This window comes from Oryzias latipes, chromosome 7 (assembly GCF_053564925.1).
Source record: "Oryzias latipes strain Hd-rR chromosome 7, Olatipes_Hd-rR_3.1".
Lineage (NCBI taxonomy): Eukaryota > Metazoa > Chordata > Actinopteri > Beloniformes > Adrianichthyidae > Oryzias > Oryzias latipes.
Window position 1 is genome coordinate 32,177,450 of NC_136243.1, and position 14,412 is coordinate 32,191,861.

General features: G+C 39.6%; 1 protein-coding gene across 3 annotated transcripts in view; it reads left to right on the plus strand.

Moving 5' to 3' along the window:
* klhdc8b (kelch domain containing 8B) overlaps positions 1–14,412 on the plus strand; it is a 133,784-nt gene that overhangs the window by 89,761 nt on the left and 29,611 nt on the right. For all 3 annotated transcript variants that reach the window (XM_078949600.1, XM_023956361.2, XM_078949601.1), the window contains exons 3-4: positions 894–1,058; positions 5,351–5,575. In XM_078949600.1, the coding sequence (XP_078805726.1) occupies positions 894–1,058; positions 5,351–5,575 (390 nt within the window). The remainder of the gene's footprint in view (positions 1–893; positions 1,059–5,350; positions 5,576–14,412) is intronic.

Consider the following 14,412-nt stretch of genomic DNA (forward strand, 5'->3'; position numbering starts at 1 on the left):
GCGATGTACCTCTATGAATGATGCATAATGTGTATCTGTAAAGTCAACATAGCCATGACCTACTATAAGTGTATGAGGTTCAGCCTTTTTTGCATTCAGCATGTGACCTCACCAACATTAGGAGTCTGCCCTGCACTCAGAAATGACGGCAAACTTGAATTCTTTCCAGCTGTGACTGCACTCTCCTAAATGCATGCACTCCCAGGTGAGCACCTGCCTGTTCTGGGAGTGCTCCGTCTGCACCATTTACTTTATGTACACCAGAAAAATTGCATTTGCTCCGTCATAACTGGCTGCGTTCAGGAGGACAGCTTTATTATTGCTTTCTCCTTCACAGTTTAACTCGCAGCTCTGAGGATCCATCATCTCTCTGTCCCTTCTCTCCGTTTTTCTCTCTCTCACTCTTAGCAGAGTTTGGTCCCGTTACAGCTTTCAGAGTGATGATCGGGTCTTAATCTAATCTAAACCTCCTCCTCTGCTCTCTTTCTCTGTTCTTCTCGCCTTTTTTTTCTTCCCATCGCTGGGCTCCTTTTATTCCACCCTGCAGCTTTTCTTTGCCGACTCAGCAGTTCCGTCGGGCCTCTCCCTGTATTCTAATGAGGCTGCAGCTGTTTGGGATGTTTGTCTGCGCCCTTGTGAAAACCCAATTCCGGGGAACTTTCCTGGAGACGGGTGATAAATATTGCAGATAGGCTGGGTGGCTGTGGGGGGGTTAAGGAAGGGGGGGGACAAAAGGGCTGCATTAGTTGATGAAGCTGCTTGCAGGTGTTTCTTCAGCCCATTTTATTTATTAATGATTCTGAGAGCAAAGTTGTTTGGCACGTTGTTTTCTGTTAGACAAGTGGGGGAGCTTTTAGTGACTTTTTTTTTTCCTTCCCGCTTTTTTTTTTCAGATGGGAAGGTGTATGCGCTGGGGGGTATGGGAGCAGATACGGCCCCCCAGGCCCTGGTCAGGCTTTACGATGCAGAGAAGGACCAGTGGCAGCCGCTGACGTCCATGCCAACCCCGCGATACGGAGCCACGCCCTTCTTGAGAGGAAACAGAATCTACTTGATGGGTGAGGCCTCCACTTCTACTTTTTCTCACTTTAAGACGTTCTGTCAAGAACATTGAAGTATTAATGTTGTTGGGCCAAAACTGTAAACAGAACTTTAGCGGGCCAAACATTCTCACATTTATGGATGGAAAGTGCTGATGCACGTTAACATTTAGGCTACTTTAAGCATTCAAGTAATGTTCCTTGAATTCAATCTGTGTAAAAACAACAACAATGTCTTTATAAATTTAAAAAAACGTTATAAAAAAAGGAGCCCCTTTTTTAAATTTATTTTTTATTTTTGGCATTTTCCACGCTAATTTTCAATGGTAACATAATAGACTATAACAGACTATTTATATATCATTCCTCTTTATTGTTTTATGTTGAAACGGGACGTTTCCTCTGGAGGAGGGGGCGTGTGTAACACTGTTTACTTCCGCATTGGTGTTCGGATAACAGGTTCATGACGTAAGGTGACAGATGAACTTCAGGTTATGTGAATGAAAAGGAGAATAAAGGCTGCAGCGGTCCTCTGCACCCAAACGTGTCTCTGAGCTCCTTATTTCACATATGAAAGTCCGCTTTACCGACACCGAACCCCGGAAAACCAGCTACACTGAAAATAATCTGATTTTGAGTCGCCAAAAGGTTCTGAAACTCTTTTTTTTTTCAAACCTATCCGGAAATAAAGCTTCACAAAAGGCTCCACATATTTCATCTTCAAGCTAGGCTCTGATTAACGAAAAACGTTGGTGTTTTTTCCTCGTTAATTTATTACTTTGTTCTCGTAAATTTACAACTTAAAAGTCGTAATTAAAAACACTTTTTTTTTTTGTAAACTGGCCCTAAAACTCCGTCGTATAAATTTACTAACAGTTAAGGCAAAAATAAAATGCACAGGAATTATTTGGAATAGATGTTTCAAAAGCAGATGTAGCACAAAAAAAATCAAATTTGTTGTTGTTATCTTGGACAAGAAAACCCAGAAAAGTTTAGTCAATTATTTAACCCCATCTGTTCTGCATGTTTAGACCTTTTTTTCTTGGTTTTAATTGTGTTTGTATGTGAGGCTGCATAGATTAGATAAAGAGCTTTAAGCTGCTGAATTCTTTTCTCCCTATTTGGTTTAATTCCTTTGATATTTGGCAAGAATTTCAAAACATCATTAACTTTTTTTTTCTTTGTGCTCAAACTGTACGTTCTGGACCTTTTGTTTTGTTGTTTTTCACTTTTCTGATGAGGTCAATTAACAAAGAGTAGTATTTCAGTACGTTAAACCTTCAGTTCCACAAGTTTCTGTTTATTGAACAACGGACATTGTTGTGATGTCATGAATGTGAATGCTGTCTGCTGGAGGGGTCAACACAATGTGTTTGTTTCATGCTGCTTCTGCAGCAGCACGACAAGCGTCCGTGCTCCCTTTAAACGTGCACACAGTTCGCAAAAAGCAAAAAAACAGCCGGATTTGAAACACATCACAGCACGCCTGTTTGATAGTTAAATAAAAAAACAAACACCAGAAAAGCGCTCAGCAAATGTTGGTGTTTCGGTCTGCAGTGTATTTTTATTCCAGCGTTAGTTGCCGGTTGATCTCTCTCTTTCTTAGCTGCAACCATCTTCATAATAGATGAAAGTGAAACCGTGATCCTGCAAAGACTCTGAACACCCAGACCAGCGGGCTGATTCATCTCAGTGTGGCTGGGCCTAATGAAGCCCGGTAGGGGCCCGGTTCACAGATGACTGGGTTGTTTACTCGTGTGCCCACACTGTCGCAACACATCAGTCGGGCACATGCAGCGGGATTCTCCTTTCAATTTTGAACAGATTTGCAGCATGTTTTCAGATAAAGAAACTACTTTTCTGTCTGACCTTTTGTCATGCGGCTCTGAGACATCCGTTTGCTTTGTTCTCGTTTTGTTCATCTGTTCTTCTCGTGAACAGAACCGCAATACATTTACATTTAAAGTCGAGCAAGTCCACACATGTATCTGACTGGGAGAATTGAATGCTGCCCACATAAATGACTTTTTTGGTGTTTTTAAAAATGCATTTTTCTGATGATGGAGGACAGATATGAAGATAATTAAGCTTAAAATTGCACTTTTAAGTATGTTTATATTTAAATCATTGATGCTGTTTGAAAAAGATAGATCCCTAACCCAAACTCGCTCCAGCTGGTGTCTGGCTCCAAACTGGATAGCTCCGAAATTGCTCGCCATTATTGTTTGGTTGGGGTTGTGCAGGACTGTAAGCTAGCAGGAAAGACTGTAGACAGAGAGCTCTCAGCTATGGGTGACGGGAAGGGGGGGTGGGAACCGAGTGGGACTTTAAAGAAAGAAATATATGAGACAAATACTATATTAACTTTACCGCCTCCCACTACACCCAACACTAACCACACATAACATATTCCTCTAGTTTCTTCTTTAAAAAATTTTTTTTTTAAAGTTTATTTTAACAACTTTCAGAACTTTGATAGAAATCCTAAAATATTACAAAGGAAGAAAAAAAAGATATATCTTTTTTAAACTTTCTTTTGAACTTTAAACATGTTTAGTTAAGTTTGCTTTTCCACAGAAACTTCAAATTTCAACAGTCTTAACTTAAAAAATAAAGAAATGTGTGTTCCTATATTCAACTTTATGTGATATTTGAATAACTTTTGACTGCAGTAAATGTAACAACATTAAATTAGTTTTATATCAATCAATACGTAAAATAAGGCGATAAAATTAAATTGCAGGTTGAATAATACTTAAAATTAAAACAAAAATTTAGCCACTTTACTTTTAATGTACAAGACATATTTTCCCCCAAAATGCTCACCGAGGAAACTAAACTCAAATTCTAAGGGACAGACATTTTAGGGAAAGAATTAAAAAATCACTGAATGTTTCACTTAAAGCCTTCAGTGAAAAATACAATAGAAAAAAAAAAAATCTGAATTTTTATGGTCAGAATTTTTCCAACTTTTCTCGACCACTAGGGAGCAACCAGGACATTTCTACGCATTGATATAGTGGCTGTTTTAAAAATTGATTATGGCTCTTTGACATTCTGCTCTTCAGCGTGATCAAAAGGTAAACTCTTCTTCTGGTGAGGCCCTGAACGATGGTCAGAAGACCAAACAGGAGGAGGATAAAAGCAGATTTCATTATGTAAATGTGATCTCAGGTCGGTGCCCTCAAAGAATGACGTGGAGCTCCATTCCAACAGTTTCTGCTGCAACCACAACATCCTTTTGCTCCAAAATCCTTTTTCTTTCTAATGCCTCCCACACACTTGGACTCTGTCTTACTTTAGATATTGATTTTTTTTTCTAGCTGTCCCGCCCACTCCAGCTGACCCTCGTCCTGCTTTTTCTTTCACTCCTCCACATTCTCCTCTCCAAAATTTCGGTGTCATTGTCTTATTCTTTTACCCCTTTTTTTTATTTCTGCTCTTCCTTGTTTTGTTTTTTTCCATCTTTTTTCATCGTTTTCCAGGAACTCGGTTGTTGAAGCGTCAGAAATATAGCAGACATATGTCCTCGAAGCCATGACGTCATTCTAGAAATGACAAATGAAAACTATAAATTGACCTTTAACCTTTAAGGAGAGTTATTAAAATGAATATTTTGGCTTTGAATTACAGAGTAAGACATAATTTTGTCTGAACTATTCAAAGCAAAAACAAATCCACAAAGTTCCGAGTGTAAAATATTATTACACAAAACGAAAAAGAAAAACAAAGAACAAACTTTAACGTAGAACTTTGAAAAAGTAAAACACCAGCAAATCCAAGTCTCCTCCTTGGCCAGAGTTCACATTTCCATAGTGATCTAGACCTGATCATGCACTGGGGGTTGACCTGTACGGGTGCTTTGGGTCATTCAGCCCATGGAGGGTCGTAGAGACGAGCTGCAACACCTCATACATCACACTCTAGTTGTTAGCAAGGTGCGAGGACTGGCTCCTTACTGATGCACACGCATGGTATGTAAGTGCCCTGGGATGCACGCAGGGTGTATTTCAGTTTAAAAACTCCTGCAGAATTGTGAGGTTGACTTGAGGGAGGAAACTGAAGTGTGGCTAAGTTTAGTGTTTTATCTTCATCAAGTGCCTTTTCCTTTTCTGAAAAGCTTCCTGGTTCTATTTTTCATAACTTCTTTCCTATAAAATCTCCTTTGCCCTCCTCTTGTTTGTATTTTACAAGGTTAAGTTATTTCCTGCAGCAAATACTGAGTAGGCGTCCTCAAGGAGCGCTGCATTGTGCTTTCACATAAACAATGGATGGAGGTGACTGACCCCCCCCCCCCCCTTATCCTGCAGGCGGTCGTCAGGGGAAACTGCCGGTGACGGCACTGGAGGCGCTGGACCTGGAGGTGAACAGCTGGACGCGGTACCCCTGCATCCCCAGCAGGAGGGCCTTCTCCTGCTGCGCCAGCAGCGGGCGGAGCCTCTTCAGCCTGGGGGGGCTCCAACAGCCAGGGCCCCACAACTTCTACTCCCGGCCTCACTTTGTCAACACCATGGAGGAGTACGACCTGGATCAAGGTAAGGAGTACAACTGGTATTAGAAAGTGTTTCAGTGTAGGACGTGGTGTCACCACCGCAATACTGAACCCATACAGGTAAACATAAGGGAGCTTTATTTTTGAAATATTGCTATATTAACTAAATATTTTACATAGGAGTTATGGACAGAAAAACATATCGATGCATCAAACTAAAGTTACAGACTAAGGTCATTTCACAGGTTCTGTTGAAGCCAAAATCCCATTTAACCCAAACTTTTAAGAAAACCCAAACAAGACTTTTTGCTAATCGCCAGTGAGAACAGCAGATCTGTGGCGTGAATAATTACAGCACTTAGTGATTTAGTTCTGTTTCAGCAGGATCCCATCAGTCTAATTTAAAAACGCAGCAGATCGCCCCCCTCATGCATATTATGAGGCAGTTAATTATGTTATAAATGAAACAATTCTCCAGATGTTCCTGAGGTTTAGGAGACAAAATAGATAGAATTTTAAATATATAATTAAAGTGTTTCTTTAACTTGTTTGACTAAAAATAACATGTTTTAACACAATCAAAAAGTAAAATTTTCGAGGCTTGAAAATGTCAATACCAAGTGAAATAAAGACATGAATAAAGTCCTTGAAAAACACAGTATATCAGTTTAAAACTAAAGAAAAGGGTTTTAAGTTTGTGCGTACACAAGAAAAAGCTCTAAGGTCTTCAGCGTAGCTTTTAGCGTCAGCAAACCAGAACCTGAGGACAGAATGTTCTGGAGGATCAGTGAAGAAGAAGAGGATGTGAAAGGATGACTGAGACCTTCAAGACATTTAAAAACTTTAGGATTTCTGTGTGTAACATGTTGCTGAATAATCCAAACTGACAGGTAAAAGTAGCAATTAATAGGATGCAACAGTTCTAATTAAAAAAAGAATCAATAGGCAAACAAGTCTAGTTTTTTGTTGCCTGATTAACATAAAAAATAAAACACATTTGCTATATTTGAGCATTTTCTTACTGCACAAAAACATGAGCATAAGGGTTTGGAGAGCCAGAGAAAAGTTTGCCTGACTGTCATCCTATAATGATATAAGTTCAGACACATTCAAGTCTTTCTCTTTATATCTGTGAAACTAATTATTCTCCTTTAGAATTCTCCCTTTAGAGAGAAGAATTAAAGGTTTATGAACAATAAGAGGTTAACCAGGTTGAATATGCAAGCCCAGACCATCATATAACCTCTACCGCGTTTGATTGTAGCTCTCTTTTTTTCCCTTAAACGCTTTTAGCTTTCAAAAACGTTCCTCTTCTGTCTCGTTCAAAGCTTTGTGGATAGTCCAGATGTTCCTTTGCAGCTGGTTGCTCAGCAATGTCTTTCTCCTTGGACTCTCCACGGATCCATTTTTTTTACTTTTTCTGCTTCTTTGAAGACCGGCTGGAGAATTCCATGATGTGTTTTCTCGAGTTAGCGTGGTCAGTCAAAGCTTAAGGTTCCTCACTGTTCCATGTTTTCTCCATGTGTGGATGATTGCTCTCGCTGTGATTCTGCAGACCAGAACGTTTGAAGGACGTTTTGTTTTACAAAATGACCAACGCGCCGACCGCCAAACTGAAGCCCCCAAGCGAGCACAGTTACCAAAAGACAAACGTATTTGAAAAGCAGAAAAGAGCCAGAGAAGAAACAGAGGAAGAGCCTTTGAGTTTAAAATAAAAGGACTCTGCATTTAACAGACAAAAACCAGGAGTCTTTACTCCAAAAAATGGATTTATTGCAGCGGTTGTTCCTTCAGACCATAATAAAATGTGCACAATATTGTTCAATGTTACCAGGATGCTGCTAATAAAGTTTTCCAAACAACAGATTCACATTTAATATTATTTTTAGAAAATAACATTTTTAGTGACATGTTTTTTCTAATCATTTGTTGCATTTTAAAAGTTGGACAATGCTGATGTTGCTACCTGAATTTTTAATGTTTTCTTTTAAAGTTTTTTTTTTAGCTTCCACTCTGACGGTTATGGGTTAACGTAAAATTTCCGGTTCCAGACTTTCGGTTCCGGCTAATGATGTCAGGGTGCCACGTTGTCTGCAATCAGGTCTTCTTGCAAATGGGCCCCAAGTCTGACTCTCCCTGTGCCTGTCCCCAGCCTGGATAAAATACAGGGTCGTGTCAGGAAGGGCATCCGGCGTAAAAATCTCTGCAACAAACGAGTCAGTGGATTTAGTGGATGATAATCTGGCATATTCTGAAAGGTGAACAACAACTTTGACAGTTATTGGTTAAGGGCTATATTTTCACCGACCAGCTTGTAAGTCACTGAAGTTGGCGTCTGATTCCTTTTTTGTATTCTTTTTTTTTTTTTTTAAGCTTATAGTTTTATCTTGTAAGGGTGAAGTTTATTTTGATCTTCTGTAAAATATCTGCAGCTGGTGTAAACTTTATTTGTGCTCTAGATTTCATGTAGAAACCATTCAAATTAAATTGATCCTGGCTAGAAAATGATTGGGGACTGCTTTCCTAGAGTCTGAAATCCTAAGAAAAAAAAGTGAAACTTCTGTGAAAGTGGTAAATCACGTTTTGATGCAACACAAAGGAAGTTCATTTTTCATTTAGAAGCCAAGCACATTTCCTTTAAATAAAGTCCTTATTTAAAACAAGCATTTCCTGATGCTTAGGTTGCCCCAGTGTAATGATAGCATTTGTTTAATCAGAGTTTCTTTAGAAATAACATCTTTTTCAGCGCTGTGATGTCATGTCCACCTTTCCTGTCGGGTCTTTTCTCTTGAAAACATGTATTCAGCCTCAAACTGTCCACTCGAGCTGTGATGATTCATATTGTGAGACAGGAAAACATGGGGCATGGAGGTCAAATCTCCACGGTGAGTCAGAATTTCTTTGCTTTGACTGACATTTCTAAGAAAGAAAGAGAAAAGAAGAAACATTTTAACCGGAGGGAAAAAATAAAGGTTGGGGCGCCGAAGCAGTTTGGAAAAAATTCAGCCTCTTGGCAGGTGAACAAACTGTCAAATGTTGTTTACAGGTTTAAAGTCTCTTTTGTGTTTTAAGCATCATTACATTGGGCTGTTTGTTGGTGGGCGGAGGGGATTTATTTTTATTTTTATGCAGAAACTCAGGCTAAAGGTCAAAACTGGAGGAAAACGTTGCATGTAGATAAACATGTAGATTTATTGATTGAATGCTTTATAGCTTTGTTTTCTCATTTCTCTTTATTTATCTCATTATTCTAGGATCCTCTGTCATTTTTTGAGTTTTTCAGCTATTTTAACCATTCAACTATTCAAATGTTCAGCTCTTTCAGCTTTTTCCAGCTATGACTTTTGGTCCTTCAAATCCTTGAACCTTTCACGATATTCCAGGATTTTTGCCTTGGAATCCTTGGTGCAGAAACTCGCTGTTTCATTACCTAGCTCTGGCATTTTTCACAAAAATATCCTTTTTGTTATTATGCTGTTTTTACTTTATATATGGTCAACTTTGATCATTTATTTATTTCCAATTATTACCCTTTAAGTCTCATATTCATTTAGCAATTTAGCATTTAACCCTGCATTTTCGTCTGGAAATGCAGCTCCTTCTAGTAGATATAGATCGACAGTTCCATTTTTATTTTATATATTAATTTTTAAAAGGTTTGATTAAACACGTCCAGCTGCTTCACTGTCATAATCCATGATTTTACCGGAAAGGTAAAGACGGTGGGGAACCATCATTGTGTTTGCATCAAAGATTAACAACAGGACTCGACAGTCTTCATGTTCCTCACCTATTAAAGAAGCTGTAGAGCAAATTGATTCAATTTAACTCATTAGTAACTGTTTGATTACAGAAAACTAGCAAATTTTCACATAATGTCACAGAAAAAGCAAAGACGCAGAAAATTGGGAAAAAGTTTCATAAAAGTGAGGGTTTCTTGTGTTTTTTTCAGATGGTTTCAAACCCTCGTGGATGTCTGTGTGACTAATCCATATGTCTCTTCATCTGCACCCCACGATGACACCGATTATCAGACAATTACACAGCAATTAGCTCGGCGGATGTCAGCGCGTTTGTGGGTTTATTAAAGCCAACAGGCTTTTCAAAGCAGGTGGTCCTCTTTCCGTTCTTCCCTCCCTCCCTCCTTCTCTCTCCCTCTTCCCCATCTTCGGCTTAATGCAGGGAATTAAGCAAGGCGCCCGTCCGTTGCTTGTTTTACACTCTGTCACGAAATGCAACAGTTATAGAAACACTATTCAGTGTCCTCCCGCTCGCTTCGCTGCAGCTCAGAACTTGGAAACGACAGGAACCTGCAAGAGAAAATGTGGTTTTCATTCACAGTAGAAGCTTTAAACAAATACACAATTATGTTAATCGCAAAGCAGTTTGGATTGGAGCAGAGGCGCTGGATCTGTTATCTGGGATGTTGATTAAAAGACCAGCTTGTCGTCCAGATAATTACTGGATTGGACTCGCTGCCACAAGAAGCCTATAAATAGACCCGAGGGAGCACTGAGATGATGGCGCGCACGCATTCCCTCACGTGTGCACGTCAGTTTTTGCTTTGTGCGACTGCATTGTTTGGATGACGTCTGGAAACCACGAAAAAAATGTGAAATTACACTGAAAAGATAGAAGCTGAATGCTGAGGAGGAAGGAGCCTGAGCCTCCTCTTCTTCACCTGTGACACTAATTTGTCGTTGACATGAGGCTCAAACCATCAAAACATGTAGAAACACAGCTTTGAGACATTTAAACGACCTTTATGAAACAAATGTCTGATTGGAAACTAAAATGAGAATCTGACATTACAGGAGCAGAAACGTTCCATAATCGTTTTAATAAAAATGTATTTATGCAGATTATAAAAATACTTGTGGTGTCTTCCTCTCCTCCCAGCTCTCTTATCTATGGGATTTTGGAATACAACATATTAGGATTAGTCAATTCCTAATTTTGGGAATTTAAATATGTCTTTAAGCAAACATTTTTGGGTCAAAATCTTCATGTCAAACTGCTTTTTGGAACATTTTATTTTTGTCCTGCTGCAGTCCTGGACTGCAAGGACCAGACTGTTGTCGCAATTCTTCTTTCTTACTTCACCGTTGAACAATACAACACACCATATGTGGTTAACAAAACAAAACAAAAAATCTCAGTTGCCAATTCCTATTAAAATGACACAGACCTGTTTGTCAACCAGAGACCAAAATATAAAATGGTTGCCATGGAGATAAAACCAGCAGGAAAGGCCCCGAATTGAAAACGATTTTTTCATGAATTTCTTACGTGCAGCTCTGATTAGGGTGGCAGGGGCAAAAGGGAAGGGTGAGGGGCAAGTAGCAGCCAGTGGTTGTGTCAGGAGGGGGCAGCGAGGGCAAGTATGCTTTCGGGCCATACAGTTGCATACATTTAATGTTCATTCTTACATTTAGTCTTTTTTGTTGGAGCTCAGATTCGTCTCATCACACAAAAAATTTATTGACAACATCAGGCAGCAACTGATTTAGTTAAAGGTGGATTTTATTAATCTTGTCATTAAAAAATAAATAAAATAAATAAACCAGTTGTCATGTTGGGTGTGACACATTTTGCTGTGTAAACAGACGCATTGCAAATTCGGTGGTTTTGTTGTGGTCAGTCATTGTGGATTCTCAATTGTCTTCAGTTTCTCCTGAGAACAGAGTCCACCTGAACCTCGAAAGGTGTCGCATGGAGCTGTCTTTTATACACTGCAGCTTCAAACATCCGTACTCGCCTTTTTCTCTGCTGATCTGTGCTGGGATCTGCACTGGCGTGGGTGATTGCTCCTCAAATTGTAGATCCTTTGGCTGACAAAGACTTTTTCTGGTGAAAAAGCTCAGCACACCTGAGTTGATGTGATCATTGCTAGGTGCTGGGCTTTTCCAGCTGACATTTTGCTGTTTTCACTGCAGACTCTGCCTTGCAATTACTTTGAGAGTATCCTGGTGATGAAGTCGTGTGCAGAAATTCCCAGGGTTGTCTGAACTGATGTCTAGATCACGCTAGTTAACAAAAGGGGCTTTCAGACTCTCTAGCACACAGATGCATTTCATGTCTGGCAGAAAATTTCCCTTGCAAAACTTTGAAAAATAATCCACAGTGATTAAATAATCTTTACTAACTGAAAACAAACCGCGTCAGCCCAGGGTCTGGGTGAAATGTCAAACATCCGCGTCCGTTTTAGCCGCTTGTCTAATAACCTGTAGATGACAGTTTTAAATGTTTTTTTTACTTAATAACTAGACACCCGAGACTTTTCAGTTTTATTGTGGTTTGTTTTTGTCCTCTGGCTCCTCTGAGGTATCCCTCCACTCTCAGGTGGGAATGGTTTATGTGTGGACGATGCCACATCTCAGTCAATCAGGGATAATGGCATTTTCACCTCTAAGAGCTATTCCCTCTTGAAAACTTAGCTCATCTTGGATGACAAAAACAACCTGATCTGACTCTGACTTTTTAATTTGTCGTTTGGCCAACCATGTGGAATTGCTTGGATTACCATCGGCGGTGCATTCAGCTGTGTTGCATTAAAATTTCTGATAGATTTGGACATTTTTTGCACCATGTTCACCATTTCTCTCTGCTTGCACCGAACCATGGAGATAATGATCAGGGAGATTTGCTCTGCTCAGAGAGTCGGATAATAACATGTCACTTCCTGCTACATGCTGCACATCCACATCACGCCTAAGGAATCATCATCATCATTCTTTTGAGGCTTTTGGGTTCTGGTGACCCAAGCAGCATCAGCGCTTCACATTGGTCAGAAAAATTTGACCAGAAAGTTTACCATTTCTAAAAGACTTGGAGCTATTTTCACATTTGTTGGGTGGAGAGTCATTTTGATCCTTTTTTTGAAGAAGAAGATGGCCGATGCTGCATTTGTCAGCAATTAGTTTGATGTTCTTTTCTCTGCAAAGGTTTAAAAAAAGCTTGAGTTTTCCCCTCATCCTGAAATCTGCACTTCTGTACAGACCAGCTAAGTTCTGTAGAGCTTATGTGAGTTTCTTCTGAGAGACTTCTAGAGCCAAACCTGTTCCCTTTGGCGCCCCATATTAATAGTAATGGAAGATGTCAAATAACTGGACTCTTCTTGACCTGCCAGGGTCAACTTTTTGCGTTACAGACAGTGAAAACTTAGGCTTTGGATAGGTCAGGGCAAAAATCCTCAATAGTTGCCTAGAACAACAAACATTCCTGGTTTTTCCATTTGGTTTTTCAAAACTACCATCAACCAATCCAGTTTGCTCTACAGTTTACTGAGATTGTTCTTCAGTATTTGAATTCATAGATACTTATGACCCAAATTAAACGTCATGCTGATTTTCTTTTAGCGCAGTGGTCCCCAACCTTTTTAACGCCGCAGTCCGGTATGACGACACACAACGTTTTCACGGACCGGTCTTTAAGATGTGACTGACAACTGTTGTGGCGACGGTGCTACGAAGGAAGAACAGAAACATGACAAGACGAACTTTGAGCTTTTATTTTGATAGGCATGTCATCGTACATCGCACAGGTGTCACCATCCTCTCCCCTTCCCACACTCATGGTGCAGAAAAGAAGTAGTGTCTATATTAAATGTAACTTTCTTTTTTCAAAAAAGTCAAAGGCTCCTCTTCTGTCTCCTTTCTGGTCGTTTTCCCTTTGGCAAAGAAACTTTCCAAAGACGTATGTTTTTTTTACTAATTTTGGTAGCTCCTGGGTTTTATTTTAGCGGTAACCGATCACATGACCGAGAAGAGCACCTTGGCCCGCGTCAAGAGTGACATAGACGGGTGTAACAGAGAATCGGGCAATTTCTCAAAATAAAACATCTTTCAGATTCCAAAATAAATAAAACGGAAGTAATGTAAGTTATTTATTTTTTCTGTGCGGCCCGGTACCAAATGACCCACGAACCGGCACCGGTCTGCTGCCCGGGGGTTGGGGACCGCTGTTTTAACGGACTGCAAGATTCTTTTAGCAAGACTGCAAGATTGTTGGTTCAAATCCATGGTTGGGTCACTCCAAAGAATTTAAATAGTGGACTCAATGCTTCCTTTCCTGCTTGAAACTTACAAGGAGCTGGATTGAGGCTTTGGACCACCAAATGGACTGAAACCTGATACCAACTACACCTGGTATTCTCCAGGCATTCTGAGTAAACAATACTTGTTTTTTAATTGGTTTCTTATAGAGTTCTCTGAAATGACATGCTGTCTATTGCCATAATGTGCTAAAAATGCACCTTTTATAGGTTTTATGTCCTTACTGGCTCTTTTTCCAAACAGAGGTAGAGCAGCTCCTATTTACCACTCTAGATGCTAGAGTTTCTAGTTTTAAGAGGTTTTGTAGCTTCATCTAGCTTTTTCCTTAGCTTACTTTGATGTACATCACTTGTTGTGTCAAACTGTGAATATAAAATCATGGCTATTTTTACTGGAAGTCAGATGTGTGTAACTCCCAAAATAATTCAGGACCAGCATAATCCTGTTTAGTCCAGATCATCCCAATAACATCCAATCACCGTAGTGGTATGAAAACTAACTCGTGTTTTCCTAACAAACACTGCAAACACTGAATCTTAAGAAAGTAAAAAGATCGTTGCTTCAAGAAAACTCTGGAACGGCCACTGTTGGGCAAAGGTGAGGTACACCCTGGACGGGTCGCCACCCTATCGCAGCAAAAAAGTTTGTAAATAGAAAAATAATTTTGTTTAAAAAAAAACAGTGACATGTTTTCTAAAATAAGAAATTTTGGTAAGGCGATTTTTTTCTACCATTGGCAGATTTTTTGCTACCTTTTTTTAAAGAAAAGAAAAGTTAATTCTCAAGGGCTCAATCTAAGAAGCAAAAGTGATGTAAACACTAAACT